This window comes from Trachypithecus francoisi, unplaced genomic scaffold, assembly GCF_009764315.1.
Source record: "Trachypithecus francoisi isolate TF-2019V2 unplaced genomic scaffold, Tfra_2.0 Lachesis_group12, whole genome shotgun sequence".
In the NCBI taxonomy this organism is placed as follows: domain Eukaryota; kingdom Metazoa; phylum Chordata; class Mammalia; order Primates; family Cercopithecidae; genus Trachypithecus; species Trachypithecus francoisi.
The window spans coordinates 39,800,798-39,820,367 of record NW_022681457.1 but is presented as its reverse complement, the minus strand read 5'-3'; the positions used below and the strand labels follow the sequence as shown (position 1 = coordinate 39,820,367).

The following is a 19,570-nucleotide window of genomic DNA, read 5'->3' as shown; positions in this document are numbered from 1 at the left end:
TTTGGACTATATTTTTATACTGAATTTTCTTCTCAGTGGTCCTCCAGCCCCATATGCTCCCCAGGGATGGGGAAATGCATATCCACACTGGCAGCAGCAGGCTCCTCCTGATCCAGGTAAAAAGATGCTTATCATTTGTGTGTTCGCTGTATTGTTTTTCACTCGTGTTAACGTTATTAAATTTTCTAGTGTTGATTCTACATTTGTATGCCTCACCTTCACTCACTTTACTCTTTGAACAGTGTTAGGCACTGCCTCAACCCCAGTGTATATAGGACTGACATGAATATGATCTCTGCTTTTATGGAATTCCTTTCAGCTTGCATTTGGCTTTCTTATGAGTGGATATAGCAGAATGATAAAAGCTAAAAGCTGCAGGAAAGAGCACAATATCACAGGTTTTGGTTACCAGTGCTATCAAATATGTAGTGTGTTAACTGTGACATTATCTATGAAAAAATGGTTTTTACTTACTTAGAAAATTATGTGATGGGGCCGGGCACTGAGGCTCACGTCTGTAATCCCATCTGTTCAGAAGTCTGAGGCTGAGGGTTGAGACCAGCCTGGGCAACATGGCAAAACCCATCTCTAAAAAAATTTGTTTTAAATTAGCCAGCCAGGGTGGTATGTGTCTGTATTTCTAGCTCCTTGGAAGGCTGAGGCAGGGGGATTGCTTGAGGCTAGAAGTTCTAGATTGTATTGAGCTGTGGGCGCACCACTGCACTCCCCTGGGCAACAGAATGGGACCCCATCTCTTAAAAGTATATATATATATGTATATATAAAACAGTCTTACAGAGTGTTAAGTATTTGGGCATTAAACTCCCAAATTGTCAAATAAGATATCGGTTCTAGTACTCCTCATAATGACAACTTCATGTGAGTAAAAATCAGGCCTGTATTTAATAACTGCATGCTAAAACCCAAATACATTTAATTATTTTCTATATTCAGATCTGGATTTTCTATATATATATATATATATATATATATATATATATATATTTTATCCTGTTCTATTCTGGCGTCTTTCCATACCCTGTAGTTTGCTTTCCATCTTGGTCAAAGAGTCATTCTTTGAAACCAGTTAACATTTATTTATGATCCTTTTTTTTCACCTGCTACCTACCTTTTAGGCCTCTTTCACCAGAGTAGTTTCAAGGAAAATATACTCAATTTTGGATTACTTTCTACACATAATATATTTATCCCAAAAAAACTTGAAGTAATTTATGTAAATGAAATTGCTTGGTTAACTTCATAGGAAGTGTGCTGTTTGGAATATGATGACACAGCATGATAGTTACCAAATAATCACAACTTCCATTAATTCAAGGAATGACTTGAGTTGTGCTAGGATATAGGTATGCAAAGTTGGGGTTGTGTTTTATAGCAAAAGAATGCACTCCCAGCATACCAACACTGATAGAAGGGCTCACAGGGTACAGAATATAATACTGTAAATACTAATTTTTGGAGAATGAAAGGGCTTTGCTTTCCCTCTTGGCTAATTGGGATGGTATAATTAAGTAATGAGATTGAAGAGTTTGAGTAGGTTAAGAGGCAGATTCATACTGGGTAACTTGGATCTGCCAGGATTGTATTTTTGAGCACTACTGGGTGGTTAGCATGATTCAGAAAAAATGATGGGAATAAGAAGTGGAAGTGGTCTTTGTATCACATGTTGAGTTTCCCACTTGGAGTAGTAATGAAGTCACTACTATAAAAGCTGGTCAGTGAATGTGGTTGCAGCATGGCCTTTGGGCAAGAAGTAACCCATTTAACTAAAACCAGCTGGTTGGCCCCACTCAGATTTATCAAAGGGTTACTGGGTCTCTGGGGTGGATACTGCTTATATTAGACTTAGAATAACGTAACGTTTTAATATATGAACTAAAATGTTTCTTTAAAAAAAGAGTGGTCTGTTACGGATTTATGTAGTGGTCAAGAATTTAGACTTCAGAGTCAGATAGACCTAGATCAGTCCTAGTCCTACAGTTTACTAATGGTGAGATGTCAGGCAAGTTTTTGAACTCCTCTAAGCCTGTTTTCTTATCTATAAATTGATCAATGAATGAATCTTGGGTTGAGTGAATATTTAGTAAATTCTTAGTACATACTAGTTATTTGTAATTGTGAGACTGGTACTTCAGTATGGTTTACACGTTTGGGTGTAGAAATAACACTTCCTAAAGTCTGTTTTATCTCAAATTCTCTATCCAGGCATAGTGTAAAGTGAAATACCTAGATTTCTTGATTAATATACAGATAATGGCCGGGCACCATGGCTAACACCTGCAATCCTAGTACTTTGGGAGGCTGAGGCGGGCAGTTCACTTGAGGTCAGGAGTTGGAGACCAGCCTAACCAACATGGCGAAAACCTGTCTCTACTAAAAATACAAAAATTAGCTGGGTGTGGTGGCGGGTGCCTGTAATGCCAGCTACTTGGGAGGCTGAGACAGGAGAATTGCTTGAGAATCGCTCCACTGCATTCCAGCCTGGGCAACAGAGTGAGACACTTCATCTCAAAAAAAATAATAAATACAGGTAATGACACTACTGAGATATGTAAACATCCAACATACAAAAGCAGTACATTGGGCAATTGAGAAAAGCTTGGAGGGTGTCCTAATAACACCTTACAATTATATTTCCTTGTAGTTTTCTTTTTCTAGAAATTCTCGCTCCTTTTTCTCAAACTTGACTAACCTTTGTTAAGCAGCTGAGAATTGCTACTGTTCAGAATGAAAGCATGATAGAAAATTTAAAAGTTTTAATTGTATGATATTCCTAGTATAAAGGACAGAGTCAAGTTTTTTTCTGGTTTCTAGAAGATTGAGAGGTCTCAAACTGTTTGCACTTCAGTTGATGTGGGAGATGAGTGAGGGTCAGTCAAGTGTAGAGGAAACATAACATAGCTAAAAGCCAAGACATGGGCATAGTGATTTCTGAAAAGTACAAGCCCTGTGTTGTGGCTGGAGCTTGGGTTTTGAAGAGATACAAACGAAGGGAGAGATGAGGCTGAAATGGAAAGGATAAGCCAGGGGATTCAGACTGTTAAAGATGTTGAATGATAGGCTATACTTAAGCTTTGACCATCCTGAAGATTCTAGAGAATGAAGAATTTCAAGTAGGATGACATCAAGTTTATAACATTCAATGTGAAATAGGATGAAATGTGGCTAATCTTTTTTTAAGATTTTATATTTTCTCTTCATTGAAAATAAGGACAAAGTTCATTGTTCTAAAATAATTGTTTCTTTCTTATGCAGGTTAGCCCCTAGAAATGTTTTTCTTAAGTCATCTTCCAGATAGAGCTGTTTGTGCTTGAGGCGAAACCAATTTAGAAAAAAACAAGGGCACAGGATGGTTTGAGACAGAGCATTGGATTTGGAGCCAAAAGACGTTTATTCATATCCCAGTTATGCAACTCAGTAGTTTTTAACCTGGGAAAGTCACTTGGTCTCTGAGCCTTGGTTTTCTTTAATAAAAGCTGATGGTAACAACAAAAATAATAGAAAATATAAAAGTTTTCATGTACTTTTTTTAATGTTCTCGTTAATTTGGGGAGCTGTATATTTGCCAGAGGGCTGGGTGTGTGTGTGTGAGAGTGAGAGAGAGAGAATTACAGACTTCACATGCAAACCTTGAACTTTCATTTATTCTAGCTAAGGCAGGAACGGATCCAAATTCAGCAGCTTGGGCTGCTTATTATGCTCACTATTATCAACAGCAAGCACAGCCACCACCAGCAGCCCCTGCAGGTGCACCAACTACAACTCAAACTAATGGACAAGGTAACTAAAGAACTTAAATGTGAAAGCCAAAACTTGTGCTTGGAATTATGTATGAACTACATCACTGTATAATACCTAAAATTTCTAACATTATTTAATTATAATTTAAGGGGACTTTTCCTTTTTTAAATTGTTACCTTGAAATAGTTTCAAACTTTCATAAAAGTTATAAGAATACCAGGAGCCACCCATATAGCCCAGCTGTTAATGTTTTATCCCTTGTTTACTCTTATTACCATCTATATCATACAAGTGTATGGGTGTGTATTTATTTTAAATATCCATTATAATTAGTTCTGAAGGAAACTAATTATATCCAGTATAATTAGTTCTGAAAGAAATCATTTAAGACTAAACTATAGACACAATGTACTGTTGGGTACTTCTTCAAAAATATATAACCATCATACAGCCCTCCAAATCAATAAGTCAACATTGATATATTAAGCTCTTTATATCATTATGGATTTCTGATTTTTGCAATGGGTTATATTTTTTAAATATTTTTATAATTTTGATAATCAGATTATCCTAGATTTGGCCAGTCAGGGAGTATATTCAGGGTGGTGCCTATATCCTTTTGAAATATCTGTCATTCTTTTAAGCACTTCCATACTGTCTGGCACAGTAAGATTGTTATTTTGTGCTTTCTGGGCTCCAACCCTTAAGTCAGCTATTTCTTCAAAGAGCTCTGATTCCTTTTAGTAGAGTATGGTAGTTAGAAATGAGACTTGAGTATGCTTGTTGCTACTGAGGTGTAATCGCTTCTAACTTCTTTCAGCAGATAGAACTAGGAAATATATTTACATAAATGCATACCTACATACACATGCCAAAAAACACATAAACATTGATATATGTATATATTTTTTAGAACTATGTTCATATTACCACATCCATTTCAGCATTTTGGGGTTTTCAAGCCTTTTCCTTTTTTGTACTTGTTTACAAATGGTGAGAAACCTGGTATCCTCAGTGTATCTCCTTATTTGACATACATTTACTTATATGTTCGACATAACCAGTCTTCCAAACAGGTTGGTTTTCTTTTCTGTCCACCACCTCTGTACCCCCAGTACCTTCTATCTTTGGCACCAGTCGGGATGCCGCCACTACGTAGTACCTCCCTCCTACCCTCACTGTCACATTGCAGGCCCCTGCCAGCTCCTGCACCCAAGGAAACAGCTAAAATTGCCTTTTAAAAACTTTAATTCTGTTTTTCTGTTTTGTTTTGTTTTGCTTGATCAAGGAGATCAGCAGAATCCAGCCCCAGCTGGACAGGTTGATTATACCAAGGCTTGGGAAGAGTACTACAAGAAAATGGGTATGTTTTATACATTTCTGGAAAATACATACTTAATTAAATTGAAACACAAATTATTCTCTTCAGGAAGAGAATAATTGAATAAAATCACTGGACTCGTAAACATACCAAGACAGTTGCAAATTAATAGTTTTTAAATTTGTGGTTATATAGCAAGGAAATATTTTTCTTTCTAATTGCATTTGTCAACCAGTTATTAATTGAAACTAGAAATTTCCTCACTGGCACATACAGTATTAACATTACTATACTTTTGACAATGACAGTTATATATATTAGTCTGAATGACATAAGGTTAAATTTTAATGTGTCAGGTGAAAATGGATTGTGTGTGATACCATTATTTTTGCCACAGGATAAGCAGGTAAGAAGTAATCTGCAGTGACGGAAAGTAACTAAGGGATGGAACCAGAATCTGGCTTCCAAGAGGGTCTGAGTCCCAAGCTTGTCTCCCAAATTTGTCTCTTTAGGGACCATTTGGAGCCTGATACTATACTTCTGGACAAATCACTATGTTTCAACTGCTTTAGCTCTTTAAAAATTGTTACATACCACAGCTAGATGTCACAAACGAAAGCTAAATTGGTAAGCTTGGTTATCCTTCACTATCAGAAAAAGAATCTATAGGTGGTAGTTTTGTCATAAGAGACCGGTCTACTTGGGATTCTCAGTGTAAATTTCAGTGTTTTCTTTGCCAAAGAATGTTTCTCATTCTCCGCAGAAAGAAAAATTTCCAGAAGGGTGATGATTTTATTCTAGGTGTAAAATTACATATACTTGATGATAAAGATGTTCTGCACAACTGGTTTCTTTTTAGAGAAAGAAAAAAATTGTTTTTCCTCTTAAGAGTGGCTTCCTAGGAGAGTCATGTTCCATCTATTTCTGAGACTATAACAGATTAATATATGTTTTTGTGACGTAGCTTAGGCAGATCTAGTAGCTAAAATTCTGCAAAAAGAAACTTTTAACTTAAAAACAGCATACTCTGATTAAGGTTGGTTACATAATATATTTTCTGAACTGGGATCCTTTTTAGAATGAATAGGGATGCTATTAATAATCATGTCCTGACAACATTGTGGTCGGGACCTGTAATCAACTTAACTTCAGTGAAATAGCATCACCATTTTAAAAGACTTGAGCATGAGCCACGTGCAGTAGCACACACTTGTAGTCCCAGCTGCTAGGGAGGCTAAGGTAGAAGGATCCCTTGAACACAGGGGATTGAGGCCAGCCTTGGCGTCACAGTGAGACCTGATCACATGTTTGGGTCAAAAATCTTTAACTTCAGCTTCTGTTTTCTCAGTGGGTAATGTTCCCTAGATATGGTCCCCAGTTATTAAGTTATTAAGTAGGTAAAAATAAAGGCTTGTTAATGGATTTAGCCAATTACTGAGGAATGAGTTTGACTTCTTTGCTTTATTTTACCTTACTGATTATTTGTAATACGGCTGTTAATACACTTACTGTTTAGTCTTTTATGTTTTACTTTTTTATGTTTTACTCAAAATGAGTGGGTGGGTTGAGTTCTCATTTTTATTGTTAAGGGAAGAAATTCTAATTTTCATTGTTAAGGGAAGAAATTGTCTTTATTGTCTTTAATTTTTTTTCTTTTTTTTTTTTTTTTTTAACCATTTCCCTGCCAGTTAGAGATACTATGCTATACTGTCTTAAATCCTCTATAGGAAAACATGGCATAGAAATAATTAAATAATATAATTAAATATTAAATAATAATGCTGTATGACTAAGGAACCTCCTTATCCCTTTTCTATCGTTTTTCTGTAGTACCACAATAATCACCTGTTAATTTTATTTATTTATTTATTTATTTATTTGAGAGGGAGTCTCACTCTCTCGCCTAGGCTGGAGTGCAGCGGCATGATCTCAGCTCACTGCAACCTCCGCCTCCCAGGTTCAAGCAATTCTCCTGCCTCAGCCTCCCAAGTAGCTGGGATTACAGGCGCACGCTACCACGTCTGGCTAATTTTTTTGTGTTTTTAATAGATATAGGGTTTCATCATGTTGGCCAGGCTGGTCTCAAACTCCTGACCTCAGGTGATCCACCTGCATCAGCCTGCCAAAGTGTTGGGATTACATGCATGAGCCACCACACCCAGCCTCACCTGTCAATTTTATGAGCAAAATAGATTAGTTGAAAACAGATGTAGGTTTAAGTTTTTCAAAATTAGGTTTATATTTTAAAACAATTCTAAATTCCCCAGGATAACACCAAACTAAGATAATTTTTTTTTTTTTTTGAGATGGAACCTCTCCCTGTCGCCCAGGCTGGAGTGCAGTGGCACAATCTCGGCTCACTGCAGCATCCACCTCCCAGGTTCAAGCAGTTCTTCTGCCTCAGCCTCCCAAGTAGAGAAAATCTTGATAAGATTTCAGAGAGTTATAAGGAATCGCAGCAATCTAAAGATGGGTATTTTTAAAGCTAGAATAGAGGGATTTTTTATAAGAGACCCTTAAGAGAACAAGCAGGGTTTCAAAGTAGAAAGGAGTAATTCTTGTTTGGAGAAGTGAAGACATTTGAGAAAAGTTTGACTTAAGGAAGGCCCTTATGATAAGGACTGATATAGTAGACTCTGAACCCTTAAGAATCTGGTACCTTAAGCCTAAAGGAGGGTAGAGTGAGACTTGTAGGAAAGGTACAGGTATATAGGAAGACAACTGAATGTGAAAATCTATTCAAGCAAGGCTGACTCTTAGGCTGTAATAAAATCTTACAGGCTAACTCTAGAGCAAGTCTTTTATCTTTTGGATGAAAGAAATTTAAGGCTAAACTTTATAGATTATAATTATAAAACTATAATAAATATTAGATAATGTTCTACTGAAGTGTAAACTCAACCTGTCTTGCATCAAACAGTAACTAAGCCATGATCACACCACTACCACTGTGTTCCAGCCTAGGTGACAGAGCAAGACCCTGTCTCAAAACAAAAAAAATCCAGTAACTAAAGAGAATAATAAGGGGAGCAAGGTAAGGCAGTACATGTCTGAAAGGGCAGGGAAAGAGTTCTTTAAAGTCTAAAGTGTTTACTATTAGCTTTCCACAGGGATATAGGAGTTTGCAGAGGTTGTAGTTTTTTAAGGGAACATGGATGGAATTTTCTTGATGAATATGCCTGTTTCTACCATCTTACATCTAAAATGAGTAACTCTTACAGTGGGTTTAAAACCTGGAGAATATTGATTGCTATCTTGATCAGGTTTGGTTTCAAGTGTGCAGCTTGTAAGAGAAAAACGTGTGGTTTTATTGCTGTTGTTACACCAGAGTATTTGGCAGTTTTTTAAATATTGAAACCTGTTTCAGATTTGCTTGAATTGTGTCTTGTAAGAGGCAAATGTTCCTCTTTGATTAACAGTTCTTTATAGAAGACAGGAAAATATGAGAATTTTTAATAGTATATGAGAGTTCTCTGTTACCCAAGAAAAGAGGGTTTGTTTCATGCATTTTTAAAGAATCATAAATCTTAAATTCTTTCACTCAGTTGCTTTGATTCTGTCACCTATTTTACAATGGTGATGGACAGGTTTCTGAAACTAGGAAATTGGCCTTGTTGGCAACATCATACAAACATAGAAACAGCTTCCTGTATGTCCATGTTCCAGTACTTTTGTCTGTAGTAATTATTTCACAAAGCCAAGTGAGTTACAAATAAAATAAAATAGTGCTTAAGTAAAGAAACTGAATAGGAAAACACATCTCTCAATTTTTTATTTAGAAAATTATATACCTTCAGAAATTGGGGAAATTAGGTACCACTCAACTTCATCATTTTTTAAAAGTTTGCTGTATGTGCTTTATATGTACTTTTTTTGTATGAACCATTTCAATGTAAGTTGCAGACAAGACAGTTGTCTCTAAAGAAACTCAAAGTCTGGGCACAGTGATTCACACCTGTAATCCCAGGACTTTTGGGAGGCCAAGGCAGGTGGATCACTTTAGCCCAGGAGTTAAAGACCAGCCTGGACAACGCGGCAAAACCCCATCTCTGCAAAAAAAGAGAAAAATATCAGCTAGGCATGGTGGGCTTGTAGTCCCAGCTACTCTAGAGGCGGAGGTGGGAGGATCACCTGAGCCCTGGGAGGTCGAGGCTGCAGTGACCGCTGCACTCCAGCGTGGGTGGCACAGTGAGACCCTGTCGGAAAATAAATACCCTCAATATTATCACAAACATACAGACTATATTTAAATTTCCATAGTTGTCAGGAATATGTCTTTCGTCGTCTGTGTGTTTTGTTAAATTCAGAGTACATTCAAAGATTCTTGCATTGCATTTCATTGTTATATTTCTTCAGTCTCTTAATTCAGCGAAGTCACCTCATTTGGAAAAAGACCTGATCGTGAAAGCTGAGTTTTATGTGTTTCATTGATCTTGTTCTTTATTCCTTGTCGGGTTGCTTTTAATACCATTGTGTTGTAATTGGAATAAATTATTGATACTTTTAACATCTTATTACTAGTCTGTGTGTGTGTGTACATGTACATACACTTTATAGGTTATTAATCAGGAAAAAGTCTTGGCTAGGTCTTAAAATAATAAAATCTTTAAATCATTGCAATTAAGTGGGTTTGTTTTTAATTCTGGAATCCAATCAAGATTATGCCTAAATCTTTACTTTCCTTAGCTAAAGCAGTGTGGATTTGGGGTTGATTTTGTTTTTTTACTAATAATGACGCTTTAGAACTAAACATTATGATTAATTATAAGGCAAAAATAAAATAAAGAGCGTTTTTTTAATTGCAGAGTAGTTTCCTGACACTACTAATGAATATTTTAAATAAAACAGGAGTAATTCTGACCCTCTGTGCTTTTGTCTTATGATTGTAATTTAATATTAAAATTTAGGGGGGTTTTTTAGGTCAACTTAAATAAAACAGGAGTAATTCTGACCCTCTGTGCTTTTGTCTTATGATTATAATTTAATATTAAAATTTAGGGGGGGGTTAGGTCAACTTAAATAAAACAGGAGTAATTCTGACCCTCTGTGCTTTTGTCTTATGATTGTAATTTAATATTAAAATTTAGGGGGGTTTTTTTAGGTCAACAAGGGCAGACACAAGATTATTCAAAGGCTTGGGAGAAATTTTACAAGAAGCAAGGTATTGTTTTTATTGGAAATGAGATGTTGGACTTTTAATTGTGCTTACAGCAACAAAATTCTTTTTTTTTTTCCCAAAGGTCAAGCAGTTCCTGCTCCCACTGGGGCTCCTCCAGGTGGTCAGCCAGATTATAGTGCAGCCTGGGCTGAGTATTATAGACAACAAGCAGCCTATTATGCCCAGACAAGTCCCCAGGGAATGCCACAGCATCCTCCAGCACCTCAGGTATAATGTAATTGCTAATTTGTTGATTTCTACTCCAGTCTGTTTTCTGCATGTTTACTGTTTGTCTGTTTGGGAGTGTTTGCCTTTTAAATTTTTATCTGGCAAAGTATAACTATTTAAATGAAGTACTAAAGTGTATTGTTTGGGTTTGTTTGTTTGTTTTTTATAATGTTTTCCGGCATCTGAGTGCTGAATATTTCTGCAATGCCTTTGATTTTAAAAATAAATTTTCTTCCCCCAGGGATTTGCAAATCATGCAAGAAGCTACCACCATTTATATTAACCAGTTTTTCTTTCTTAAAGGATTCACTCCTGAATTAGCTCCATTTCAAGGATTTTCTTTAACTTTTTGTGTATTTCTTATGTATCTCTTCTGCACAGGGCCAATAATAAGAAGTGGACAATACAGTATTTGCTTCATTGTGTGGGGGAAAAAAACCTTTGTTAAATATATGGATGCAGACGACTTGATGAAGATCTTAATTTTGTTTTTGGTTTAAAATAGTGTTTTTTTTTTTTTGTTTTTTGTTTTTTTTTTTTTTTGCAAATGTACAAAATATCTATCACTACTGATAGGAGGTTAATATTTCTGTGTAGAAATGAAAATTGGTTTGTTTTTAGTATTTAGTGTAGATGTACACATTCCAGCAAATGTATTTGCAATTATGTGGTTGATGCTTTGTGATATAAATGTACTTTTTCAATGTATACTTTCACTTTTAAAATGCCTGTTTTGTGCTTTACAATAAATGATATGAAACCTCCTGTGTCGGTAAGTTGGATATGTGGGTATTTAAAGGATTCATAATTTCTTAGCAATGATAAATTAAGATACATATACACAAATATATAAGCTTTCCCCATGAAATATTGAGTTTTTAAACACTGGCATGTTTTTCCCCCCTTGCAGTATAGTGGTAGATTGGAGGATCTTTTCCATTTATTGTATTTGGCTCTTTCAGCACAAGTAATCCTGGTATCTTCATTTTTTTTCCTTCTGTTTGATTAAAAACTGCATGTGTGTACAATGATCTTCTGGCATACTTCCATTGCATTAACAGTGAAATTTCCTTTTTATACATGACCACTGTTTCAGACCTGTACTGCTGCTATAACAGTTAACCTTTCTGTTCTTAATTTGATAATACTTGATTTCCAAGACTGTTTCGGCATAACTAATTTTAAACAGTTTTCAGATAGTGAATATGAGTAGTCTAATAAGAACAGTTTTTTTTCCATGTAAAGCAACTCTTTCAATGTATATAATAGTGTGTTTCTTTCTAAATTTAGGATAGAAAAGTGAATAGTGTGCAAAAAGTATAGCTACATTGCATCTGCCATTGAAACATAAATGGGGTATGGAAACGTTCAAGCTTTTTTTTTTTTTTGCCTTTAAGCAGTATAGATAAGCTTTGTTTTGTAAATGCACAAGTCCAATCATTGAATCAACTTAATTTTTTTATGTACTTGAAGTCATTTTATTACTCTTTAACACTCATGCTGAAGTTCTGATATTTTGTTGAAATCCATTGTTTTACTCTTTGCGTATTTGTTGGCTCTTTGCATATTAATATATTAGACTACATGCAAATACAGTCTGTCTTGCCATTGTCTGTTGAAGTGCAGGTTTGATCCAGCCAGTATAGAACTAGCTCTGTAGGGGTGAGGAGGACTGTGCTGTGTATCATCCTTGATTGTGTTCCTTCAAGGAGCATTGCACTGTAAGTACATCAGAATGACAAATTGATGAACTGCAACAGTATCTTTTTGTCAATGTTCCACATAATGCAAATGCCATACTTTGTGTGAATATTATGTTGGAATACAGTGCTGATATCTTGGAAAACCATAACTGCTTCTTAATTTAACATAGAATAATACATAGTTCTGTATTTTTTTTAAAGTGAGCTTAATGGGTAAGTATTTTTTATATGCTTTAGCTATAGCTAAAGAAAACTGATACTTAACAAAGTTGAATAGTATTATTCACTGGTGCTCCTGAGATATTGTTTTTCAGTGTAAAATATGCATATATTCTATATTTAATATGAAAGTCTTGAAATGTATCAGACAGAAGGGAATTTCAGTTTGCAAATAATGAGCAATGTAGCAATTTTAACACATTTCATAAATATATATTTTGTCATTGGTGGGGAGCACCATTTGTTGTTTTGAATATACTTTAAAGGAAGAGGTACAAGGACATAAATGTTGAGATTACCTACAGGATGGAAATAGCAGTACAGTTCATTATAGATATTTTGAAATGTTTTTGATTGTTTTATATAACCTAGAGTGACTTCCCTTACCCTTATTTAGATCTGGATATATAGTTCTAGTTTGAAGTTTAATAGTTAAGGAGTTAGCTATTTGTTATCTTTAAGAGTAGGGTATTGACGTGAGCAATTGCAGTATTTTGCATGATACTATTTTATAGATGACCTTTTAGGAAAGTGGTGCATTTATTAATTGAACTGAAGAAGTAGTTCAGTTGAATTCAGTATCATAACTCACAAATTGGAGGCTGTTGATTTTGATTCATTTAAGGTTTAAAATCTTTATTAATTGCAAACAGTGCAATTATTTATACTTCACAGTGCCTTCCCAGACCTTCCACCTTAGGTTCTGCTGCAAAAAGCACCAGGTAAGCACAACCTAAGGACATATATAAATAAATATTTCAGTACATTAATGTTGTCCCTGTGAGGTTTTTGTGGTTGTGTATTCAAAGGCAATCTGCTACTGCTTCCCCAAAATGTATTTTGTTATTTTATGCTACCATCTTAGTGGAAAGTCTGTAAGTTGTTAAAGCAACTGTTTACATTTCTGGGTAATGTTTTTTATTTTACTTTTTTTTTTTTTATTAAGACAAGAAAATGATGAGTAGATTGCTGCAGTAATTGATCTACATCCAAATATTTTTGTATTTTTTCCCCAAATATAGAAGTGTTAAGATTAAGAAAGGACAGTTACACAGTTTTCAAGATTTAGGAAATCACTTGTTTAGAAACTTCAACAGCCTTCACAATCTGTTTTATATGATGGACAGAAAATTTCTTTGCCCTCCCAAACTATAATTTCTTTATTTTTTTCTTAAACTATAATAATTCAGTAAGGATATTATGGGTTACAATTTTATTATGATTTTTTTCTTAGACAAAATTTATATGCTGAAAAAGGAAAAAGTTATAAGGCAGTATGTTTTGATAAAAGGCATGTGCATCAGTGAAATGTTAACAGTACAGCAAATAACCTTTCATAATCTGTAGCAATCAGTATTTTTCTGATTTAATAATATTTTAATAACTGACGCTGCATTTATTTAATTTTTTTGCCAGTTTAAAATGTTTGTGTGTTTTTATAGATGATTTTAACTGGTACATATTTTGAGTTAAGATGAATGTATGAAAGCAGCATCTTATCAGTTTTGTTTATTCAATTTCTAAAATGTGCTGATCCTTTTAAAACTCCTGCTTATCTCTGCAACAAAGAAAAATATTCAAAAATACTGCCTTCATTTTCACACACAGTGCTGAAGATGCTGCAAGCACCAAATCATAGCTCATAAAATCAGGTCCTGAGATAGTTACCCATAAAGAGGAATCCTTTGAGTGTATGCCATTGGTGAGCCGATGAGCATGGACCATAGAAGGGCTCAATGTAGAAGGTAAAATTGGCAAATCATAATTGAGAAATATGAAATGTATTCCCATACATAATATGGTATAGGGTGTAATGTACCTGCTTTTGATCACTTTTCATTTTAAAGTGCTATTCACTTGATCTTAAATGTTCCATGAACTGTTAAATTTCTTAAGTTACATAGTTACTACACCACATTTATGTGTATGTTATGTTTTAATAGTCAGTGATAGGTATGTAAATATAAAGGGACTCATTGAAACTTGAGAGCCTGTCGAGTTTTGGTTAGTTGTGGATTGCATTTTTATTAAACAAAAATACAGATAGATGAATGATAATAGATATTGGGGCACTGTTTCTGTCTCATGAGATTTCTTTTATTCATTACCATAAGCCTTCACTGATAATATAAGCATTATTTTAAATGACGCTGGTCTTAAATCTGAAATAAATGGAAAGCAGAAAAGGTGAGCCAGTTGATTTGAATGCATTGGATATTAGTGTTAGAAACAATGTATAGTTTAGATTGAAATTGAACTGACTTATTTAGCACTTAAACAAAAATTTGACCATGTTTTTAGTTTTTTTTTAAGACAGCTTAGTGTGGTGATACTTAGAATTCTATGGTTTGATGTTTCTTTTAGAAATGAGAAGTATAGTTTTATTTTTTAATATAAAAAATGGTTTTAATACTAAAACTAGTAATTTAATACTAGTTGTTTATAAACATTGTAAAATATATCTTTTAAACATATTATCTTGGTAGTTAATTCATAAGGGTGGGTTTGGGTAGGAATAGCAGAGTACCTTCAGAGGGAAAGGGGAGTAATTCAGAAGTGATAGCATTTTGTTTGAATACTCTGCCAGTAAAATCAGCTCTACTTAGAAAGTTATCTGTTGTGTAGAATAATGATGTAGAGTTTACTAATCAGTGAGGATGTCTTGTTATTTTCTGCAAACTCTGCCTCACTTTAAAATGCATTTTAACAATACCTAATTAAAGATAATTTTGGTTCTGAAAATAACCTTATTTTTTGTTGAGTTAGTGACTTCATTTTTCTTGTCACAATATAAGCTTTTGAGGGATTTTTTTAAATTGGTGCTTTTAATAAGCAAATCCCAGGGTTTTATTTTCTTCAGTGATACCCCTATAGAAACTCTTAAATGTATTTGCGCATATATATATATTTTTTCTTATGCATGCTCGATGCATTTTCGTCCTGAGAAAAATGTTCTCTACAGAAACTACCCGTGTGTAAAAAGAAGATTGGCTTAAAATGGCTACTGTGATGGGAACAGTGTCTTAGGGAGATGCAGCTTGGACTTGAGGTAAATTGAATACTTTACAAACTGTGGTTTAGAGTTTGCTTTAATGACATTGTATGTAAAAGGTCACATGTTAGCTGTAATTTTGTATTCATTATGGTTTCCTCAATAAATAAATGTACATTGATGAATATTACAAGGGAGTGCTTTGTGTTTTTTTATACATATATTACTTGGTAAACTTTTCTACTTGACTGGGTTTTTTTAATGTTTACTGTAAGAAAAGATGATTTTTTAAAAGTTCTAATGATAAAGGGGTACCATCTGGTTGCGCAAGTCTTTTTAAAATACAGAAAGACTTTTAAATACAGAAGTTACTTTATTTGGGTTCACATTGTAAAATAAAATTGTCTTCCAGAAAATTAAAATATAAAACAACTTAATAGAACATAATAGCTAGTTATTTACAAACTCATTTTAAAGACTAGAATTTTAAATTGAGGGTTGTTCCACTTTTTCCCTAAGTCTGATACACTTAGATCTTGAAACCTTCAGCTATGTTGAAAGTGTTTTCTCTTCGGTGAACTATTAATACAAAATTTTTTTATTAAAATATAATTTGCTCAGGCAAGATCACATAAATTTGCTATAAATTTAATTATATATTACGTTCGAAAAATAACATGTTTACTATCCTCAACACTCAACACTGTATAGGCAGTCTTTCTTAAAAGTCCTTTAATTTTTGTTTTTCTCCATGCTCCTCCCCTTTTCCTCTAAAAGGAGTGACACTTTTCCCCACCCCGTTCCAATCCCAATATATCTGCTTTAGAAAGACTTTGAAACAACCACCAAAATGGTATACTACTAAAGAAAAAGTCCACTCAAATTGATAGATTCCAAATTAATTATCTCAGCTATTTCAGCCTAATTTTAGGTGTAAAAAGCTCAGAAATGCCATTCCTTCATGCAAAATAATGTATTCTACTTAGGGGTGTGTGTGTGTGTGTTTTTAACATAGTTGCTGTAAACGTCTATGGGAAATACACAGCCTTTATAATAGGTTCTGACAGAATAATTAATCCCCCCCATTAAGTACATTTTATTGACTGTTACTGCATAATAGGCGATAAATCTGATGCTTATTTGGAAAAGAAGAAGGCATTCTTTAGATGAGCTGTGTTTTGAAGATTGTTACGAAAAGGAATAAGAAGTCAACATAGTGGCACTCCTGGTTTCCTTTTTTGGCCCCACCACAGAAAAGATGGATGTAGTAAGAAAGCTGGAGTGAAAGAGAAAGTTCCAAGGAGAGGGAAGGGGAGCTAGTAGTCATCAGCTAAAAAAGAGAAGAAGAAAAGTGATTTTAAGAAAAAAAAAAAAAAATTAATAGAATAAAAGATAAAAAGTGATTAATTCTTACTTTCAATGGTAAGAATACAGGTACTAGCTGCAGATCCTTTATTGTTGACTGCTTTACACATATACTCTCCTCCATCTTCTGGGAAAGTTTCTGGTAAGTAAAGGCAGTAAGTTTCTCCCCTTTCAATATATTGATAATCTTCTCCATCCTGCAGTATTTCTCCTTCAAACCACCATGTAATTTCTGGTTTGGGTTCTCCTGTTACTTTAACAGTAAATCTGACTGGCTCACTGTCTACAACTGACGTGTTTTTAAGAGGCTTCTTGAACCATGGAGCTCCTGATCTGGTTTGCTCTTCATCTTCAGTAGTGGAGCCATTCATGATGCTGCCTTCCTCCTCCTCCTCCTCTTCTCTTTTCTATATTAAAATAAATGGATTCAGGTTGGCATTTATAATATAGTATTTTCAGGGCAGCTATTTAGTAACAATTTTGAAGTGAAATTTGTTTTTTAAGTAAAGAACATAAAAGTATGCCTATTACAAAGTGTACTTAACAGTACATTCCAGTGACTTGAAAGAAAGCTATTAAAACATTTTTTTTAACCCACCTAATTATAAAACTGGGTTTTAAGAGGGCATCTTTGGAAAATAAAGGATATGTAAGCCTGGTACCTTTTGTAGTGCTGCATCAATTTCCCTTTGTTCAAACTGCATGCGTAGTAACTTTTGTTCTTCAATTCTTCTTTGTTCTTCTTCTTCTCTTGCCTTAGCCATTTGTTCAAATCTAGCTTTCATATTCACTTTGTGAGTAAATGGAGCCTCGCTTTTTCTTGCAGGCCTAACATCAACATCATCTTCCTGCAAGAAAGTGGGCCAAGATTAACAATTAATTGCCTTCTAAAAACCAAGTTTCTAAAGTTGTTGCTTAGAAGTACAAGATGATTAACATGTTTGTAATGCATATTTTGGCTACACTGCAGACATTCAGATTTTTTCTGACTCCCCAGTTCAGGAAAAGTGATAGGTATATTTAATGAAGCATTCTCTTAGTTATAGTCTTTTTCTCCGAATGTCACTGGGACATTGGGACAATAATATCACTGGGATCCTAGCCCATCTGTCCTACCAACTCTGCTTGGTTTTGATAGCACTTAATTGAAAAAGGTCGGAATACCATACATTCTAAATAATTGTTAAAAATACACCCTTGATTCCCATAAGTCCATACCATTCCCTACTACATAATAGGAGAAAATCTGTTCTTTCTCACTTAATGATTTTCCTTCTTTACCCTTCTTAGAACTACGTCCCTGTGAATTCCATCCAAATAATGTATTAATGGTGAAATGGCAGGGAAAGGGTGTTTACAACTAATAGAGACAACTGTTGAAAGAGGCAATGACTGAAACATGGGGGAATCACTAAGTAAAATATGTTTATGTCATCTGAGGGGTGAGTTGGAAGCCATGGTAATAAGGGAGTGATTTAAGAGCAGAGTCTCAACTGTCAGTGTGTTTAGGAAAATAATAATTGGTAATGATAAGGTCTTTTAGAGCAGTTTTGGTGGAGTGGGGTTAATGTGGGTAGTTAATTCATGGTTTCTAAAGTACTTCAGTTGTAGTTGACTTTTGGTTTCTAACTAGGCATTTGTGGATCTAGTTGGAAATCTCACCATTTATATTTCATAGTACTATGAAGAAATTGCTCCAGGTTGCCACATCCAACTAAAGGGAAATTTGAAACAAGTGCTAGTTTAATTGCCTATATAAGAAAAATCTTGGTTCGGGTGTTTCACTTCAGTTTGAGGCGTTGCACCTCACACGTCATACCTCGTACCTATCTCATTTCCGATGTAAGGAGTAGGAGGTTAAAAAAGTTGGATCGTTTTTCTGGCTCTGCATTATATTTTTTATTTGATGTTGGAAAATCATGGGACATCAGACAGCCTGCTACCTGATGCGTCGATTCTTTTTTGTGCCATTATTTACCTTCAGTTGATAAATATAATGCCTATGGTTGTTGCTAATGAATGAATGGCTTTTTTAAAAAAAATATTATATATGAAAGACTAAGAAAAATACATGTTAAACCATGATTTGCTTACTGTAGTTTTATCTGAACAGACTTCTGAGACTTAAAAAGGACCTCTTTATTCACAGTATACACTTTTTTGTTGTTTACCAAATGAACCTTTAAGATGGAATATTTCAGCAGGTACAAAAATTGCTATTCTGAGTCCCTCCCCGTTAATAACTTGCCTTTCAGATTTTGGCCTGTTTGTGCAAATTCATAACTATTCATTTAGCTGCCTCAAACCTGCATTTAGAAAATAAATTTGAGTAAGTAAAATAATTTCTCTTGAGCTGAAAATTTATGAGCAGTCCTTCAATCAAGTACAGTTGTCAACTTTTCTTGAGCTCCTAAAAAGCCAGGTTAAAACATGTTTCTGGGAAAGAAATCTAAGAGAGTAATATAAATGGAACTCTGTAGGTACATTCTTTATAGGGCATTGGTGCTCTCAGCCCATGAATGTTAAAGTCAGCAGTTAGTGTATTTTCCTTGAGATACAATGGGGCATAAGATAATTTTGGAGTAGACTTTATTAGAAACTGTAGAAATTCAAACGTTATATAAGGCATTTAAGTACCAAATGAGGGGTACATGTTTAAGTGCTACAGGAGCTGGGATGGAATTCTCTGATTAGGTAAGGTTATATAAGTGAGTTGAGCCTTGACAGAATATAAACATTTTGAAGACACACTGAACATTGATATTTCTTGCTCTGTCACCCAGGCTGGAGTGCAGTGGCATGATCTTGGTTCACTGCAAACCCCG

General features: G+C 34.6%; 2 protein-coding genes across 27 annotated transcripts in view; one reads left to right on the top strand and one right to left on the bottom strand.

Annotated features, from left to right (window-relative positions):
* The window catches only part of FUBP1 (far upstream element binding protein 1), a 40,771-nt gene extending 25,201 nt beyond the window's left edge, over positions 1 to 15,570 (top strand). For 4 of the 17 annotated variants that reach the window (XM_033225366.1, XM_033225365.1, XM_033225364.1 and 1 more), the window contains 6 exons: positions 37 to 116; positions 3,670 to 3,798; positions 5,048 to 5,122; positions 10,321 to 10,466; positions 13,064 to 13,110; positions 15,351 to 15,570. In XM_033225366.1, the coding sequence (XP_033081257.1) occupies positions 37 to 116; positions 3,670 to 3,798; positions 5,048 to 5,122; positions 10,321 to 10,466; positions 13,064 to 13,110; positions 15,351 to 15,384 (511 nt within the window). In that variant the 3' untranslated portion in view covers positions 15,385 to 15,570. Of the gene's footprint in view, positions 1 to 36; positions 117 to 3,669; positions 3,799 to 5,047; positions 5,123 to 10,320; positions 10,467 to 10,847 lie in introns of all 17 variants that reach the window. The other 13 variants (XM_033225372.1, XM_033225371.1, XM_033225369.1 and 10 more) reach the window with 10 other exon arrangements.
* A 163-nt stretch (positions 15,571 to 15,733) lies between these two features.
* The window catches only part of NEXN (nexilin F-actin binding protein), a 53,515-nt gene continuing 49,678 nt past the window's right edge, over positions 15,734 to 19,570 (bottom strand). For 5 of the 10 annotated variants that reach the window (XM_033225378.1, XM_033225373.1, XM_033225379.1 and 2 more), the window contains 3 exons: positions 17,408 to 17,593; positions 16,795 to 17,152; positions 16,382 to 16,710 (listed from right to left, as the gene is read on the bottom strand). In XM_033225378.1, coding sequence (XP_033081269.1) covers positions 16,697 to 16,710; positions 16,795 to 17,152; positions 17,408 to 17,593 — 558 coding nt within the window. In that variant the 3' untranslated portion in view covers positions 16,382 to 16,696. Of the gene's footprint in view, positions 17,153 to 17,407; positions 17,594 to 19,570 lie in introns of all 10 variants that reach the window. The other 5 variants (XM_033225382.1, XM_033225377.1, XM_033225375.1 and 2 more) reach the window with 4 other exon arrangements.